The sequence below is a fragment of the Electrophorus electricus genome, chromosome 20 (assembly GCF_013358815.1).
Source record: "Electrophorus electricus isolate fEleEle1 chromosome 20, fEleEle1.pri, whole genome shotgun sequence".
Lineage (NCBI taxonomy): Eukaryota > Metazoa > Chordata > Actinopteri > Gymnotiformes > Gymnotidae > Electrophorus > Electrophorus electricus.
The window spans coordinates 10,148,534-10,167,701 of NC_049554.1; the positions used below are offsets into that span (position 1 = coordinate 10,148,534).

At 37.5% G+C, this 19,168-nt stretch overlaps 2 protein-coding genes across 6 annotated transcripts; both read left to right on the forward strand.

Moving 5' to 3' along the window:
• Positions 1-722: 722 nt before the first annotated feature.
• On the forward strand, positions 723-6,435 carry rdh5 (retinol dehydrogenase 5 (11-cis/9-cis)). Of its 5 annotated transcripts, XM_035520662.1 has the most exons (8): positions 723-808; positions 1,423-1,496; positions 2,792-2,861; positions 3,270-3,337; positions 3,786-4,108; positions 4,953-5,211; positions 5,423-5,586; positions 5,850-6,435. In XM_035520662.1, the coding sequence occupies exons 4-8, from the start codon at positions 3,306-3,308 to the stop codon at positions 6,068-6,070; spliced, it is 999 nt and encodes a 332-aa protein (XP_035376555.1). In that variant the 5' UTR covers positions 723-808; positions 1,423-1,496; positions 2,792-2,861; positions 3,270-3,305; the 3' UTR covers positions 6,071-6,435. The 5 variants fall into 5 exon arrangements, with proteins under 5 accessions (XP_035376555.1, XP_026871100.2, XP_035376556.1 ...); XM_027015299.2 differs by lacking the exon at positions 1,423-1,496 and having other exon boundaries at positions 786-808; XM_035520663.1 differs by lacking the exons at positions 723-808; positions 1,423-1,496 and adding an exon at positions 1,843-2,104 and having other exon boundaries at positions 3,270-3,393.
• On the forward strand, positions 6,409-15,693 carry gls2b (glutaminase 2b (liver, mitochondrial)). Its single transcript, XM_035520608.1, is given in 22 exon segments — positions 6,409-6,421; positions 7,279-7,361; positions 8,043-8,138; positions 8,140-8,165; positions 9,707-9,836; positions 9,929-10,008; positions 10,314-10,358; positions 10,360-10,463; positions 11,033-11,048; positions 11,050-11,086; positions 12,037-12,067; positions 12,160-12,253; positions 12,335-12,401; positions 12,491-12,541; positions 12,721-12,897; positions 13,092-13,223; positions 13,348-13,368; positions 14,997-15,058; positions 15,210-15,286; positions 15,413-15,425; positions 15,427-15,461; positions 15,555-15,693. Coding segments are annotated over 22 exon segments (1,473 nt in total). The 3' UTR covers positions 15,638-15,693.
• The last annotated feature ends 3,475 nt before the right edge of the window (positions 15,694-19,168 follow it).

The window sequence follows — 19,168 nt, forward strand, 5'->3', positions numbered from 1 at the left end:
ATGTTGCATCCGAAGTAAGTGACTACTGAACAGCACTGTGGTAGTTATGTCCTGAAAATAGTGTATGGGGTGTCTGTGGCAGCTTTCATAAAATGTATAAAACTAGGACTGCAATTCATTTTCTGAAATGGAGATGCATCTTGAACTGGTGTAATATACAAGCCATAAAATCACATGGAAAACCGTTGTCAGACATGGAGGAAAGGAGTTTGCACACTAATTAAACATGCTATTTTTTTAGGATTACATGTTGGTCATGCATGGTATTTTGCAAAAGCATCCTGGATGTCTTCAAAATCATTGGAGATGTATTTAACAACATATTTGTGCTCTATTATGAATGTACAAATCCCTGCTCTAAAACCATGTTCTTTAGTGTGAAAATAATCCACAAATTGTTTGCACAAGCATAGGACACCCCCCTCCCCCCAACTCCATTTTAGCTTCACTGCTCAAATGTCTGGATAATGATTTTAAAAAAGGCAAATAATTCCTTATTCATCAAGGATAGTGATCTTGGCAATTCATTTTTCTTGGTTGCAGGTACCATACCAAATGCAAACAGTGTCCCTGTGTCCCTTCAGGTTTCCTCCCTCTCTCAATCCCTGCTCTACCCCCTTATGTCTCTCTCACACAAAAGTAAGAAGCATTTCCCACAGCGTGGAGATCACAAACTGTGCGTCTAAAGGCATAAACCCAAGAAATAAAGCATTCTTTATAGCATATAAAGCATTTAGTGTCCATAGAGCCAACTCCTTGCACACAGGAGGCGACTGTGAGAATGTGCAGTGTTTTCACAAAGAAACAGGTAAGAACAATGTTAACCTTTTAACTGTAATTAATTTCATTGTTTAGCCCTTATGAAAGATCACTGTAGAACATTTGGTTGTGTACAGATGGTGCCAAAACAGGTTTAAGACACATTTTAGGCTTTACATTGAGTTCAATGACTGACATAAGACAATCACTAATTGTCTGCAGACTAAAGTCCTGCTCAGCCATACTTTCATGTGGAATTCTACAAAATGTGACTCTTTCTGTTGCTCTATCAAGCCAGAAAATTCAGATCTCAATGTTTTACCAGAGTCCCCTTTTTAATTACTTGTAACATCTTTAAAAGGGAAGAAAATGAAAAGATTATACATGAATTAGCATTATCATCAGATTATATTAAAAGGAACCTTTACATTTTTTCAAACATTTCTTGTGATTTTTATGAACTGGCTAAATGAAGACCAGTCATCATTACAGACAGGGAATAAATGTGTTTTGTCTTTGCATCTATTACCACTATGCTTCTGATGATGTAAGACATCTTCTGCATCTTCAAAAACCTTTCCTTTGATAGCAGGGCTCATTTATATTATCATAGAAATAATTTTGTGTGTTCACTGTCCGTCTCCATGCCTGTAATCCTTGAAGCTAACAGGTTTCAAGGAATGAGAAGCTTATGGGATCTGGCTCTGGATTTCTTTTCAGGGAGACATTCCGTACTGGTAACAATGTCTCTTTGTTCCCTAAGAGCCTTAAGACTTTGCATGCATTACAAAACACAGTGCATGTAAGGCTCCAATGCATAATCTATGACCAATGTCAGATAACTAATGTCAGATAACTGAAATCTAATCTAATAGTTTGTGACTCTCCAGTACTAATAAAGCAGTAAAATCCCCTTGTCCAAACCAAGCATGCGCATTATCTCTAGATAATTCAAAGAATATTGTTGTCGTAATTCGCACTGTCGTACGAATTGACTTTACGACAAAAGTACGAGAAATTGACTATAAATAAATTCTTGTATGAAGCCCGTTGTTCTTGCGGCGCTCAGAGCAATGCTGTCCAACTGCAATGATCAACTATCTACAGTGGTTCTCCTGGCGAACTGATAGTACCTGAAACATTAAGTCATCCGGGGACTTTTCACATAGGCTACTGTTGAATAAATACCAAGTATTCGGACACACTACCCGTTCTCGCGTACTGCTTTCGCGTACTGTATAGCATGGAAGTGTTATTTCGGTCGGACTCAAAGTGTCCAGTTATCCGGAACTATCCACGTATGTGTTTGACGTTGCGAATAGCCTACCTTCTGTTTTTTTTGGGGGTAATTTCTTGTAACTTCTTCGCGTACCGCCATCTTCAACGACAATAATCCAATAACAAACACCGAAAGTGCAGTGCAGATATACAACCCAGCTATAATGCATGTTTAGGTTATCGCTATGTCTCGCTTGCCACGGCCTGCATAAAATAGCATGCAGGATAACTATTAACTAACAACGGATTTCTACTGCAGCTTTATAATATTGCAGCAGTGTTCGCTGTAAATATACTGTTACCTTTATATTATTGTTATTATTAACATCTTTGTATTAGCCTAAACTGACTGGAGTCTAACAATATAATTTAACCTATTTAAGATGTTCGTGTAATATTGCTTATAATTAGTTTAGAAACCTATAGACTGGAGCATATATATATATATAGCCTATATGGTTAATCCGGCCATGTATAATTTAATTTGGTATAATGCTTTAAATCCTATGTACACAAGAACCCTATGTACACAGGGATCCAAATAAACAAATAGACCAATCATACATGCCTTAGTCCATCACAGAAATGTTAAAAAAGAAAGATTATTAGGTATTTTTGCACACTGAATCCAAATATGTTTTCAGAATTTCTCTATCAGCCATAGTTTTTTTTTGTTTTGTTCCAGTATACTCATATGTCATGTATAGTATGGAAAAGTGGTACCAAGGAAAGTGCTTCCCTTCTGTGTTGGCAGACTTGAAGACTGAAGGGGGGCATTCCTGAGGCCAAATATAGGCAAAACTCATACATTGCACAATTTAGAAGTAAGTCTGTGCACATTTTAAGTGTAATAACTTATTTATGAATAATATATAATTAATGTAACATTTACACACTTAAAAACTATACATGATCGATAGCGATGATGTGTCTGCCTCTCAGCTGCTTTTCTTATTGCATCACGGTAGCCACAGTTTGTATTAAAGATGACATTCCCATTGATTGCTCTGGTGGCTTAAGTGACAGAAGTGAAGCATCCACACATTTATATATTTAGCTGTACATTCCCTCCAGCTGCAAATTAATTTATTTTTCTTATTTACTTTTTGTCTGAAGTGGTTGATATAGCCTCCTGGTTCATTGGATTCTCAAGATATTCTTCTTCTTCTGTATTTTGTTTGTTTTTTTTTCTGTGAATTTAACAAAAATGTATTTTATTTTATTTTTTACAGTTTATTGTTTAGAACCCATACCAGTCCGGACCAACCATGGACATGGAACAAATATATGAATATATAGGGTAGGAATATGAGAATGACTGCAACATTGTAAAAACATCATGAATACAATCTCACTGTAAGACATAATAGAATTTCCAAATAAAAAACCTTCTTTAATATCCAAATCTCATTTAACGTCTCTCGATAACAGTTTTAACTTGACTGTTTTAAGGCTGTTTTTCTATGTTAGGGTTAGGGTTGCATCACTGATGCCCTTGAACTACATCTTTGGCTCATTTTTTTTACCCTTGTCATGAGGCACTACGTTTTAAAATAATTTTTAAATTCTTCATTACACTGTTTACAAACAGTAATAAACTACTATAAAGCAACTTCAGTTTAAAATGGCTGTTGGTTCTGTATAAATGCTGTCATGTTACTTTTAGTACCAAAATGAGAGGGTACCTTTGAGTCATATGCTGTGTAATATCAAATAATGTGTGTATACATTCTCTTCTCTTACCTCAGTAAGGAACATGTAACATATGCTATTGGTGCATGTGTGCTGCTGTGGATCTTTGTATGGCTGTACCAGGACAGTCTGAAGATTGACAGGATCTGTGAGAAGTACGTGTTTGTCACCGGCTGTGACTCCGGCTTCGGTCACCTATTGTGCAGGAAGCTGGACAAACATGGTTTTCGTGTCCTGGCTGGCTGTCTTACAGAAACGGGGGCCGATGACCTGAAGCGGGTCACGGGCCCCTATCTGAAGACTTGCATACTGGATGTGACCAGCACTGCAAGCATTCAGAAAGCTTTGGAATGGACACAGGAGGAGGTTGGAGATAAAGGTGGGTATATTTCATGCTGTTGTAACATGGAGTGATAGCGAGGTGGATGCAAATGCTGAGAAGAGCGAGGTTTATTAAGAATCGTTACAATGGTCCAGGGTCCCAGAGCCAACATGAACAGATCAGGGAAACATGATAACGTGTGTGTGTGTGTCATATATATATATATAAATTAGCAAATAAACCAACACAGACAAAAGACAGGGTTGCCAAAAAGACCAGGATGCTAGGGGAGGGACCAACCTTGACAGCCACCAATAGAGAAGGAGTGAGGGACAGTTGCCATAAATTTTCTCGAAGTCTTACAGTTTTAATGTGATGCAGGGAGGATTGGCAGGATGCAAAGAGGTGCCGTATGACATACAACAATGTTTATTGTTAAACACAAAAGACAACATAGCGCTTAGACTATTGCAGGATGAAACACTGACAATATTCACATTTAAACAAAAGACTTATATACTCACACACTAACAACACACGAGGAGCAGGTGTGAAACACAGGGAGGGCGTGGCCATACGGAGGCACGAACACACACACACACACACACAAACACAGGGAGAATTTGGGAGGAGGGGCCATACCGTGACATTTAGACCAAGGAACTTGTACATTTTTTATGGCTGGATATGTTAGGGGGTACAGTGGCTAAACCTTAGAACTTCTGCCCCAGTAACAAATACTGTAGCTCTAGAGGCACTGTTGTTTGCTTTGTTCTTTGCTGAATTTGTCTCTGAATGAATTAAAAAGAAGAAGATAGACCTTATCAGACCAAACTCTCCCTAGATGTTGTAAATCATTGCTATACTCTGCTTCTTCGAATTACATTTTTGGTAATGGCAGGACTATGGGGCATAGTGAACAATGCGGGCCGATCTCTACCCATGGGTCCCTCTGAGTGGATGCGCATAGAGGACTTCCAGAGCACTCTGAGGACAAACTTGATTGGTGTGATTGAGACAACCATGAACTTCCTGCCCATTGTCAAAAAGGCCCGCGGCCGAATCGTCAACATAGCGTCTGTGCTGGGCAGGGTTGGAGTGAACGGAGGCGGCTACTGCATCTCCAAGTCTGGGGTGGAATCCTTCTCTGACTGCCTTAGGTACCTCCACATTGAAGGGCTGAAGGGAACAGCTCTTTTTATCATCAAGCATATGTTCAGCAACACAGAAACATCAAATTTAGTGTTGCTGCAATCAAAATCAGAGGAAAAACATTCTGTTGATGTAAAGGTCTTGTTACTTATAACCTAGTGAATTCGATGCTGTTATTCAATTGTGTGCAGTAAAGAAAACCTTGTTATTTCTTTTCAGAAGGGATATTCAGTGTTTTGGGATTAAAGTTTGTATAATTGAACCTGGATTCTTCAAGACACAGATGACAAGCCTGCAACCACTTGAAAAGGAGCTTCACCGCCTTTGGCAACAGCTGACTCCAGAAGTAAAGGATAGTTATGGAGAAAAATATCTGGAGAAGTGTGAGTATATCTGGTAATATAGGCTACTAAATAATATGTTCATACCTGCATATTTTGAATATGCTCTTTCTGAGTCCTAATTCCACTTTCGAATGATCCTAAAAACGTATTAGAACATTAGGCACATTTTTTTCATTGGGGCCCAAAGTAGCATCATATACCAGTTTCCTGGTACCGCTCCTGACTGAACGTGGCAGCTTTTTTTTTTTTTACCACATTTGTTACCACAATAAAGTAACTCGTGTCTGCTTTTCTTGATACAGATATCAAGATACAGAGAGTTATTATGAATGCTATTTGTGACAGTGATTTGAGCAGAGTGACCAACTGCATGGAGCATGCTTTGACAGCTGCTCATCCAAGGACCCGGTACAGTCCTGGCTGGGATGCCAAGCTGCTCTGGATCCCGCTTTCCTACATGCCATCCTGTGTTGTTGACGTTGGGCTAAGGCTTGTGATGCCCCGTCCAGCGAAGAGCATATAGATTTATATTTCTGTTAATTTTGACCCTAACTCTTTATAGTGTAGCTGGGGTAATTTAGGGGTGTTTGGAAGTACCCCACCCAAAGTGACTATTATGTTGTACTTTTAAGTCATACCTTTGTGTTTAAGTGACACAAAGTAGCTGAAGTAACCTACTTCGTGGCTTGATGGGTGCAATTGCAAAATGTTCGTCCTGATGGTGCATTCTTACAGCTTTGCATTTTAATAGACTTAATCGGTTTAGCTGACAGTAAGCCAGAAATGTTCGCTCATATGTGCCATTTACAGCTACCTTTATCCCTTGTTACCGAAATAAAATTTCTTGACAGCTGACTATTAATGTCAAATAAAAGTGTTATAATGGGATAATGACCTACGCAAGTATTTTCTGATGTCATTTCTGTTCATAAACTTAATCACTATTCAGTGTAGTCAATGTACATTCAATCAATATAAAATTAAATGAAGTTGCATGAAGCTGTACTGTTCATCCCTCATAGGTTATTGTCCTGGCTATACCAGAGGGCTACAACTAGTTCAGCAGCATAGTGCTGCCATAGAAGTAATTTTCTTCATAATTTTAAAATTCACGATCAGATATATTTCTTTTTATCTCAAGTATTTTCCCGCCTCCCCATCATTTTATGAAACATTTTTCGTAATTACCCTTGTTGGGGAACGTCACTGTTTAAGTATTGGCGAACTGAAGTCCATAGTGAACGTCGCACTTGCGCGCGACCACTCGACTGCGCTTTTTTTTTTTCGTGACGTAAGTGAACTGTTCGCTGACTGTCGAGAAACGCTCGTTGTATTTATTTATTTTTACTACACCTGGCCTGTTACTTCTTATGTTAAAGTGGATGATGCACAGTTTTAGGACCTTACGGTCGACTAACTTTGGAGTCGTTGAGTTTCTTGTTACAGGATTTTCTAAAACAAGCTTTTGGGTTGTTACTACAATGGTTCGTGCAGTTTCTCAAGACAGAAGATGTAATTCCATACCGGGTCTTCAACACAGGTTTACCTCAGTAAAGAGCATGTTGTACTGTACATCTACCATTAAACCTGTAAGTCTACTTACCTTATTCAGTGTAGACTTGTAGGTTTTAATTGGCCTTCATGTCAACAAGAGCGTTACAAAGCCTAAGCTGTAAAAACACATATGTTGACATTTTAATTTATGACTACACAGTGATAGAAAAGATGAAGGCCTTTTCTCAAGAATGGAATATTTGCTTTTCTAAACTATAACGGATGGAGAGGAGAAGGTCTCCATCTCTCAGTTAATTGCTGTGAGTACAAACGGATGGTTGAACACCGCACGCAGAACTCGTTACCACTGTCTGTAAACCTCACCGGTGGGCTATCGCTGTCCTGGATGCGATCGCAGTTTGAGTTGCTGTGATCTTAAATGGGGTTCCCCTGTAAGGCCTCATACGCTATAAATAGGTGAGTTTTAAATATTTATCTCAATGAAGCTGAGTAACAGAATAAATCTAATTGATATTTTAGTCTAATTTTAAACGTTGTGGTTAAAGAAACACGTTTACTTAAACAAGATATAAATTTACCTCTATAATATAGATGTAGAATTTAGAGGTAAAGATATAATATAGAGGTAGAGGAAATGGTAGGGTAATGTGTTAGGAAAACTTGTCATCAATAATGAAATAATTTTGTGAGACTGATGGAACTGAAAATAGGGTTGAAAGCTCACTGAAAATTGGTCAATTTTCTGTCTAAAGGGACTAAGCTTTATTTAGCTTCAGATGGGTTTCATACAATAAACTGAAGAAACATTTTAGGTTAATGTTTCTTATTATAATGACTGTATTCATACTTAGTCATTTCAAATACAAATGCAAACCTATATTTTGTGGTGCTGATCACACCTCATAGAAGGCTATGATGCTCTTTTAAGGAAGAACAGGTGCATTACAGAGAGAACCATGCTGTGTTGATTTCTCACTCAGGCTCTTAAAAGCACTGGACTGCTAACCTCTGACCCTCGTCTTCGGGACTGCATGGAAAATCTGCGACAAGCTGTCCAGGAATCTGTCAGTGAAGTCAACGATGGACCGGGAGCTCTTCCGCAAGTGAGTGCTACTCACACATCTCTTATTCTTTCTCTCATGCTCCTATACATAATTCAAGGATGACTTGTTAGAGAAGAGCTGTTCATGACCTCATAGCAACAAATGCTTATTAAACTTCTATTCGATGCTTTGTTGTTAAGGTCTTGGATAGATATTCACAGTGCAATGGAGATGGTTTGAAATAAGGTATGTGTGCATACTTACAGCACAGAGTGTGCACTTTCAAAGCCAGTACATTTGCTATATTAACATATAGAGATAGATGACAACCAGTCTGGAACTCTGGCGGAAAACGTGCTCACACAAACCCCAGTCACCCAAGAGTGGGCAAAGCTCATAAAGCTTAAAATACAGAATTCTTTTGTTTTTGTTGGACTGATTTATGATTGTTTTCATTAAGACAGCATTTACAAACTAATCACAATGTAGAGTATGAAGCTGAGCTTACTCCAAAGGAAGATTAAACTTGTACAGGCTTTATTGACCCCTTTGATGTGATAGCTATTATGAGGTTAATAAGTGGGTTCTTTATTACTAGGTCTTTTTCTTGTTACATACTGAACGCTGATGTACAGTCAAGCACACAGATTAAGTTGATTTAATATGTGAATTATAATACATTGCTACTTTGAAATTTAAGGATAAACCTGTTTAGATACACAAACACAGTCAATAAGACACACTCAGTATGACATGGCATGAGTGTGCCTGTAATTGTATCGGAATTACATTTCAGTGCCAGAGCAATGGAAGAATGTAGATTCTATCTTCTTCACATCCACATATCTAATTAAAGTTCTCTGTATCATAGTGTATGCAGACATGTAATATATGTGTTATATACATACATGTTGCATATACATGTGTTATATGCATACATGTTGCAGGAGAGTGCTCTGTCCAAACTGAGTGCTCTGTCCAAACTGAGGAAAAGAAAACAGGTGCATAGAGAAAAATATATATATATGCAAGATAAATATATATATTGTACATACATAGAATATATATATTTATCTTGCATATATATATTTTTCTCTATGCACTCCTGTTTTCTTTTCCTCAGTTTGGACAGAGCACTCTCCACCATTTCACTGCGAGTTATACTGTGTATGACTATGTATGTGACAAATAAACCGAACTTGAATGTTGTGTTTATTTGCTTATGTTGCCTAATTAATACTGAATATGTCTTATTAAATCAAACTTATTAGTGACCCTCAGCAGGTTATGTCCATTTTAGAGGTTTAGTGGTGGGAGTATTTATAATAGATAGTGGAGACATACTTTGCTGTGTGTCTAAATGATTCAAATGTGAGTAATGAAAATGATTGAATTAAAGCGTAATTATGAAAGAAAATTATTAGTTCTTTCTCATGCATTTTTAAAAGTGTACATCAAACCTCTTTTGTTGATAATATGTCTTATTTTTTGAGATATACAACTGACCACATACAACCAGTAAAAAAGAAACTGCTTAGTTACTAGATAGGTCTTGACATGAATGTAAGAATCATATGATCATACCATTATGTTTATGTCAGGTGTGTAGGTGGGAACATTGTCCTGCTGTCACAGGCCTTTAGAAAGAAATTCATAATTCCTGAGTTTTTAGCATTTGTTGCCATCATAAACCAGATCTAGAACACGGTGAAACAGTGAAACGATGGGCTAGTAAGTATTTGTGTTATTCTTTTAATTATGTTTTTCTTTATCCTTTGCTAAAATCAAAGTTAGATTAATCCAAAATGTGTTTTGTGTGTCAGGTAGCAGATTACGTTCCACATCTTGCCAAATTTAGTCCTAATCTGTGGGGGATGTCGATATACACAGCAGATGGTCAGAGGTAAAAAGATGAATTCCTGTAACAGATGCCATTGTAGCACTAGTCTGTAGCACTAAAATTCTGACTCACCCTAAACTCACAACAGTTAAATTAAAATGAATGAATGAATAAATGAATGAATGAATGAAGGAAAGAAATCAGAAGGAATAAAACAGAAGTGACTAATTTCTTAGTGGAATAACAGTTAGCAATGTGACTGATATCTCTATGTGAGGAACTAGGTTTTATACTGGAGTAAGATACCTCACTGCTTTTATAGCAGAAAGTGAGAGAATTCTAAATTTCAAAATTCTACATCTTGGCAGGCACTCAGTGGATAACACCAAAGTGCCATTGTGCCTGCAGTCTTGTGTATGCTGTCGCTGTACACGAGCACAGGACCGTGCATGTGCACCGATTCGTGAGCAAGGAGCCTAGAGGGTTCAAGTTCAACAAGCTGTCCCTTGATGAAGATAGTACGTTAACACCTATTCTGTTAGGCTATTACTACAGCAACAACAACTACTACTACTGTCCTTTGCATCTGGAAACGAAAGGGTAGAATTAACTTTAAGATTTCATTTATTCTCCCAAACAAGCAATTGTTTTTGTTTTTTTTAATGTGAATATTTATGAGAAATATTCTGCTTCTCAGTGTTTGGAGACCCCTTGACACTATGGGGACACAACTCTGTGGTGGACTTGAAAGGAGCAGTGCTTGTACCTCGACCCCACTATGAATAAACAAACATTTAGAAAGAGTAAATTTAAACATCAAACATCATTGCCCATTTAAACAAATTCTATCCAACCTCAAGAATATAGCTATATAACTGTGTATTAACCATCTGGGGTCCAAAGTTATTTTTTGTTTTTGTAATTAATTTCTAGTTTTTTGTATATAGTATTGTCGATTCTATTTTAATTAGAAGATCATATATTTCTGCAAACAATAAATGGTGGGGAAAGGGATTGTTATGTGATTAACATTTTAAAAATTATTTTAATTAATTGTTGTTTGTTTATTTTTGTATTTAATTGTCAGAAAAACCTCACAATCCTAGGAGCAGGAGCAATTGTCATCAGCTCTCTTATCAAGGTAAAAAAAAACGCTTTGATTGCTGGTGTTCTATGTCTCTGTTACTAATACCACAGTCAAACCTAGCTCTGATTCGACAATCTGGATCTCCATCACGTGCTGTAAGTAAGCTTCCCCAGTGACACTGATTTAGGTGCTTTCAGCATGTATCCTGTGATAAATACACTGGCCAAACAGAAAAGGACAAAAGGACAAGATTTTCGATGTTACTAGTTGGCAAGATCACTAAGATCTAGTTGGCAAGATCTTAAGTCACAAAACAAACGTATATTTTGACATGTCCCTTTTTTTGGTTGTGTTGGTGTGTGGGTATGTGTATGTTTGCATACACATTTCTGTGTGTGTATGTGGGCTGTGAGAGTATGAGGGGAGTGAGGGGTGTGAACATGAGGGCAACTGACCAGCCAATTAAAGCACATGTTTATAGGCGGTATGTGCTTGTTATTCTATCTCAGATCGAAAGTAGGTTACAGTAGGCAGGTTTAATAAATACACAGGCCGACTTGAATCCAAGTTCTTGACTTGGACACTGTTTTCTATACTGGGCACAAGTGAGCACTGAATGAATGGGGCTTCTAAACAGTTATTTAATATAATGTTGAAGTAGCATTTAATGGCTATGAAGGAACTTGCAATAACACAAAAACTTGTATACATTATGATAATTTGTTAAGAGAAGTCATACAAACCCTAAGAATGCAAGCTAACTTAGAGTGCCTTTTGGCAGATCTTTCAAAAATATTTTAATGTGCATTCTCATAGTGCATATTGTGAACTTTAATAGTGCACTGAAACATCAGCAAGAATTTCACAGTGTTTTAATTTAATTGCTTGGTGGTGTTGAATTATCTTATGTATATGTCATTTCAGATGTATGTATTCAGTTGTATACCACCCAGTATTACTGTAGAATGTTTTATTCATGCACGTTACCTTTCTCTCCTTCCCAGCCTGGGTCACACAAAGCAGAGAAATTTGACTGTTAATAACTCAACAGCAAACGTGACAGAAATGACTTTTTTGGTTTCTGAATAGTTTATTAAAATATGTTTATTGACACTTATGTAAAATAGATTTTGAACTAAGTCATTCTGTTGGCATTCTCCAGCTTATGGACTTTGTGAAGAAAATGGTAGGAATGGAATATGTTGGCTTTAGTAATGCCACGTGTGTTCACCTTTGCATTTTCTTGCTGTTCATAACCTTGTTTGTATTGATTCTGTGTATTGCAATTACTGTGTTGTACAGGTTCCAATCAGAAAAGGAGACAGGAGACAGAAACTTTGCAATAAGCTACTATCTCAAAGAGAAAAAGGTTCATACAGTAATTGGCATGTTTTTCAAGCTTTTGCCTAAACTGCCTAATATAAATAGTACTGCTTGCATCCCTGTGTCTGTTTGCAGTTTTTTCCTCGTGGGGCAGATATGATCGATGCTCTTGACTTTTACTTCCAGGTGAGCTGGACTAATTACTGCACCATCCTCCTCACAAAGTGCCTGTAACACAGCTTTGTCATTTAAGTGTGCCCTCTTCTCTATAAGCTTTTGGGCCATTCTGGAAATTACTGTAATGACTGCACATGTCCAACTACCATACATTCATACACAGCCACTGACCCTGTACCCCCCACCAGCTGTGATCCATCGAGGTGACATGCGAGTCAGGCAGTGTGATTGCAGCCACACTGGCTAATGGGGGCATCTGCCCTATCACGGGTGAACGTGTGCTGAGCAGCGAGGCCATGAAGAACACCCTCAGCCTCATGCACTCATGTGGCACGTATGACTACTCCGGCCAGTTCGCCATCCATGTGAGTCACTGATTTGCTTTTCTTAAGGACCCAACAAAATCCCCAAGCTTTGGCATTGGTCATTTTGTGTCCAGCTGGGCTTAAATGGGCACCTCTTTAAAGTAATATATTTTGATATTTGGTCCCTCGTGTGTATTGTGAAAATGACATGAAGAGGCAACCAAGAGGCTTTTTTATATCTTCTTATATTTCAGATGGGATTACCTGCAAAGTCAGGGGTGTCTGGGGTTGTGTTGTTAGTAGTCCCCAATGTGATGGGGGTCTGGTGTTGGTCACCACCTCTGGACAAGGTGGGGAACAGTGTAAGGGGCATCCAGTTCTGCCAGGTAAACTTTAAACCTGATACGTTTTTAATATAATATGCAACGCGCTGTTATAGTTAAAAGATTTATACAGGCCAATTGAATGGACTGTTTTACTGCCTTCTGTATTAACAATATCTTTATTCAGGAACTGTTGTCTTTGTTGTATGTATGATGATGACAGGGTGAGAAGCCAAAGTTATAGTTAGATAGTTTGGCAAAATTGGAACGTGTTGTTTTTTTAATTCAACCCTGGTGTTCCACTGCACTGAGGATTTGTGCCTGCTCTGTCCCACCTGACTATACTCACCAGCTCATGATCATGTGTGTAATCAGGTAAGCTAGAAAATGGGAATTGTGCAGGGCAACAGGGCAGTACAAACCGCTTGGCCGAGGGAGATTCTGTCCAGCAGATGGCACTGTTGCTCTGTCCTAGTGAATCCTGCCTAATTTTAAAAGCTGAAGGCAAAATAAGAGGACATATTCTGCGCAGTAAATGGGTGCTTACTTATAATAGTGAAGCTAAGCTAAGAAAATATTAAATTAAGAATATTTTGCAGCATGACTAAGTCTTGCTCAAAATCTTAATTTACCTGCTAATATAATAAACACATTTAGCTTAGTGTGATAAAACAGAATTCTTACAGTGCACATATATAATTCAACAATATCAGTGCCAGTTAAAGGTCTACTTCTTAAAAGTTAAAAGTTTACCTTCTCTTTCTTTCTTTTTTCTGCTTTTCCTATTTTACATTTTTTGAATCTTTAAAGTAGCTACTCACTGCCTTGACAACAGTTTTGCACACTTGCCAGTCTCTCTACCAGCTTCATTAGCTGCCATCCCAGGATGCTTTTCCAGCAGTTTGCTCTGGCACTTGCTGGCTTAGGAACTACAGTTCTAGATGAAAAATACATGTTGAGGAGGCATATGACAAAATATATTACATTTTTTTTTTGCTTGTTTGTTTTTGTTTTTGAAATAAACTCATACATAGTGAATCTCCCATCTCCACCAGAGGTCCTCCTCCCTTGGATATTAACCATTGCCGCAGCTACAGTTCAATCACACAAACCTGTCCCCCATTCATACACATCAGATTCCTTACAACACTGCCACTCACGCTGACACTCATCGTATTGCTGGTGAAGCATTGTCAGGTTGTCATTACTCTCCTAATCCTGAGTATCTTGAATGTTTGTTATGTTTTTTGATTTTGGCTACCCTCTTGGCTTTGTGTTTTTTTGGATTCAGTTTTTGGATTTCTTTGTGTTATTTAACCTCTGACTCCTTTTTTAGCCGGTAACTTCCTTTGTGTACTGCGGTTGTGTTCTTACATCTGTTGTCTGTTCTTTAATAAAGCTGCTCATCGATCAGGCAAACCTGGCACTTCGTGGTCACATAAACTTTTAGAATTAAAATAAAATTCAAACATCAGCCCTTAGATCAGAATGTATTTAGGATTATGGAAAGATATACATTCAGGTGTGTTTTGACTGCTGTTTGATTGATGTTTGACTGCTGACGGCTGAGTATTTTTAGTCCATTTTGCATTGCCTTCATGTGAATTAACTATTATACCTGGATGTCCCTTTATTTGTTTTCTGATTTAACTATTTGTAGACTTGAGGTGGTCTGCTTGTAGTGACAGATTGCACATTAATACACCTTTCAGTGAATCTTTTTGGTGGCTTTTTTCTTGTTGGACAGAAACTCCTCTACATTAAGTACATTACATGGTAATTTAACTTCAGTACCACTTTCCTTCAGTCTTTATTTGATCAACTGTTTTTATTTAGAACAAGTCTGTGATGAACCTGATGTTTGCAGCTCAGAGTGGAGATGTTTCAGCCCTCAGGCGGTATGCTAATTCATGAGCAATCGCAGCTGTTCAGTGTTTCATTACTAGCCTCACTTTTTAATAGAGCTATGTTGGTTTCTTTGTGACTATTTAGATGTTTTTTTTTTTCATGTTGTGCATTTTTTAATTGTATATAAAATTTTTTTTAAAGGTTTGCTCTGTCATCCATGGATTTAGACCAGAAGTACTAAGACTGTCGTACAGCAATTCATGTTGCTTCTACTGAGGGTTCATTTTAATAAATACATATTACTTAAAAAAAAACCCCACACATTTATGTATGTTTTTGTAAACCACTGTGAATATTCTTAAAAATCTTAGCATGAAATGTTGGCTTTGATGTTTTTTTTTCAGGCCAAGTGGATGTTGACATGCAAAGTGAACCCCTTTGTGAAAGACAGGTGAAAGAGATTTAATGTTTCCAATCTCCTCTTTATCAGAATTGGCTTTTTGCTTCATCGAATTATAGTAAATCCAGTTCCTGTGTGTAAAGGTGGGGGAAACATCCCTCTGGATGATGTGGTGCAGTTTGGCCATGCGAGTGTGGTGAAGATCCTGCAGAAGTACCATCAGACCTGAACCGGTACCATCAGTATGGACGTGTCTCAGGCTAGGCCAGATCACACTGACCAACCCAAACTCAACTCAGTCGAGGGTACAATATGAACTGCTAATTGGGATTGAGGAGCTTCTGTCTGCCTCACCTTAAAATGCCTTTTTTTTTTGCAGTCATGTAGTTTATAAGAGCTATTTATAAGTGGTGCAAGAAGTTTTTATTCTGTTGTTTAAAGCACTGCTTATATAGATCAAACATATGCAGAGTAAACTCATGATTCTTCAGACTACAGCCCTTTTGGTTTGTAAATCTACAGTCATGGCTATGGGTATGTAGGAGGCAGAGTACCTCTTAATTGTATTCACAGTTCCCACTGTGGTCACAGAGTGTACCTTAATACCTGTAGCACACCTTCCATCACTCACTTTGGGGTTTTTTACATATGCCTCTGATCCATTGGCATGTTAATTTACCCCCCAAAAATCCCAGTTTATAGTTATAGCCCTCAGGTAAAAGATTTTAATGTGTGAAAGAACTCATGAAAAGCCATATGAAAATCTGATTTGTCTTTGTTTGATTTTTAATATTCCAAAACAAGAGAAAGTATATATTTTTGTTTATCTAGGCTAAGAAAATACTGCATACTTTATATTTTTTTTACAGTAAACATTTATTTTCAAAATTGTTCAATAACTCTTCAAATGAGTGTAAATGATCATATAATACAACTGTCACTTTGATCACATAACATGCCATGTATGAGAGAATATTTTCTTAAACAAATTTTTCAGGCTATTGGAACAGAACTCCAAATATTTAGAATGAATTGGAAGTGCTGGGCAAAGCTCTGACCTGTAGCTGTCAAAAAAGGCAATAATACTGAGTCTGTCTGACTGATCTGAGATTCAAATTTTCTACTCCTGATTGCCATCTGTATGTTTAAATAAATAAATTAAGATGACATTATCGATCAGTGGCAAATACAATTATGTGTGTAATGTATATTTTGTCTATTTGAGTTTTGATTGATGTATGCAGAAACAATGTGATAAAGGATTTTTGCTTTGCTAAAGATTTTATTTATAGTATTTACAGATCTCTATATGGTTATGTTGGTCTTTATCGAGGACAGTATTAAAAAATTGTAAGGATGCTTGAAATAAAATAAAACATTCATAATTGTACTATATTGTGATATTAAATGTTATTTGTGCAAATAAACAAATACAGTGGCAGTTTTTATTTGGTTTCTTCTTTCCCTCTGAGAGTAGGTGGGATTTTATACCACCTCTAGGTGGATAATAGTAGTTGTGAAGTCTGATCTAGAAGTTCATTAATAATAATAACAGAAGATAATGCTAAATTTGAACATATTTTAATGTGAAGTGCTATCAGACCCAACATAATTGAACTTAACTGCATCTCTGGGATATGCCTTATCTTTACTAGGTTGTTTGTATTTTATGATCTGCAGGTAATAATTGTAACCATAACAGCCAGCCAGCTACTCCAGACAGAAACATGGATAATGGGAACCTACACTATGGGGCCAAAAGTATGTGAACACCTGACAATTAAAAAAAAGTATGTGGACAGTTCAATTCTAATGAACAAGCAGGAACATTCTGGAGACTTGGCAAACTGGTATGGCATACAAACTCATCATCTGGACTCAATGATGTTTGTCGGTGAATACTGTTTTTTTTGCTCCGGGCCTTATATGTAGATTTTACATCATTCACGTGAATGTTAGTTCAACCCCCTTAAAAGACATCTGAATTATAAATGACACTGACAGATTGTTCCAGCCAGTACGTTTAAAGGCAACCACTATACTCTTAAAGTAAATTTTCCAAGTTATTTTCTCAACAGATCATCAAAAAGTTTAAACTGAACAAAAAAGCTGGTTGCATAAGTATTCAACCCCTTCAGTCTAGTACTTGTTGGAAATCTTTTTTTAATTTACATTTTTTAAATTTAATTTAATTTTTTTTTTTTTTTTAACAAAAACAGCTTTCAGTCTGCCAAGCCTGTTTTAGCATTCTTCAGTATCTCCCTATGTTTGTACCATCCATTTGTCCTTCAGATTTAACAAGATGCCCAGTTCCCACCAAGGAAAAGCATCCCCATAACATGATGCTGCTCCAGTGTACTTCACTGTTGGGTTGATGTTATTTGAAGAATGGACCCTGTTATGTTTGTCATACGTAGTGCTGAATTTTGGCCAAACACCTACACTCTGATGTTTTCTGACAAACTCTGGACACTCCAGCAAACTCTGGACATGCTTAGATTTGTTTTTTCTTCAGTGATGGTTTCTTCCTAGTGACCCTCCAATACAGGCCAGCTGTATGCAGAGCTCTTTCTATCATTGACAGGTGGACCTTCACTCCAGTTTTAGCCACCGAACTCTGTAGCTCATTCAAAGTGATCATTGGCCTCTCTGTGGCTTCCCCAAAAGACCCCTTCTTGATCCAATGCTGAGATTTGCGGGATGGCCTTGTCTAGGCAGTGCCTTGGTGATATACTGCAGCTTCCATTTCTTTGCAATTGATCCAACAATGCTCACTAGGATATCCAAACACTTTGATTTTATTTTGCAACTTTTTCTTACCTTCTGCAGAGGGCTTGATTACTTATGCAAACAGCTTTTTTGTTTTTTACTCTTTGCCACAAAATATTTTCTAACATCAATATCACTTTAAATGAATTCAATTTGACAACTCAGGTGACATAAAAGCATTAAAACATAATAATGATCACAAAGAACAGCATGCCATGCCCTAGTACAACTAAAAAGTACTTGCTGGTCTTCTGGGCTTTTGGCCCACCACAGACTGGCAGACCTGCTTCAGGTTATCAGGAAGACATCCTACAGCTGCAAACATAACACTGCACAAAAAGTCACTAAGGCAGAAGCAGCAACAATGGTCCAAAAATAATACTGGGATTACAGGCAGCTTCCACTTAAGTATGAAGTGCTAAATTAGTTAAACTAGGACACACAGGTATCTGGCAACAATATGATACCCTGTTCTCATTCATTCTGAGTGGGGCCCCAGCTGGTCGTAAGGCAGGGGTTGGTTGAAGAATGAGCACCTGACCAGAGGAAGGTGCAGAACCCATCTGCGCGTAGGAATTGAAGAATGTGTCAGTGGACAGCAATGTCATATCTAGGATTAGGGAAAATAGCCCCTGAGTCTTGTGAAACTTGAAAATACATATTTATTAGCTCATATAATGTCAGGCTGCAGTATAATATTTACTTACTATAATACTTTATTATTCTTATTTAATCTTTTAAATGTGTTCCTCAAATGCTATGCTTCAGCAATGAAGATGTAATGCAACATTGCAAGTTACTTACTCACTTCATATACTGTTGGAATTCTAGTTGGGGTGAATGTTGACAAATCTAAAAGAGATGTATTGCTCTTTTCTTTCATGCTGTGAAATCTATCCAGGAGTTTCACTTTTCCTATAATACTGTTCCTATATTATTATGCATTTTGGGCATGCAACAACACTGAACCAAAGCCCTAGAGGGCAAAACA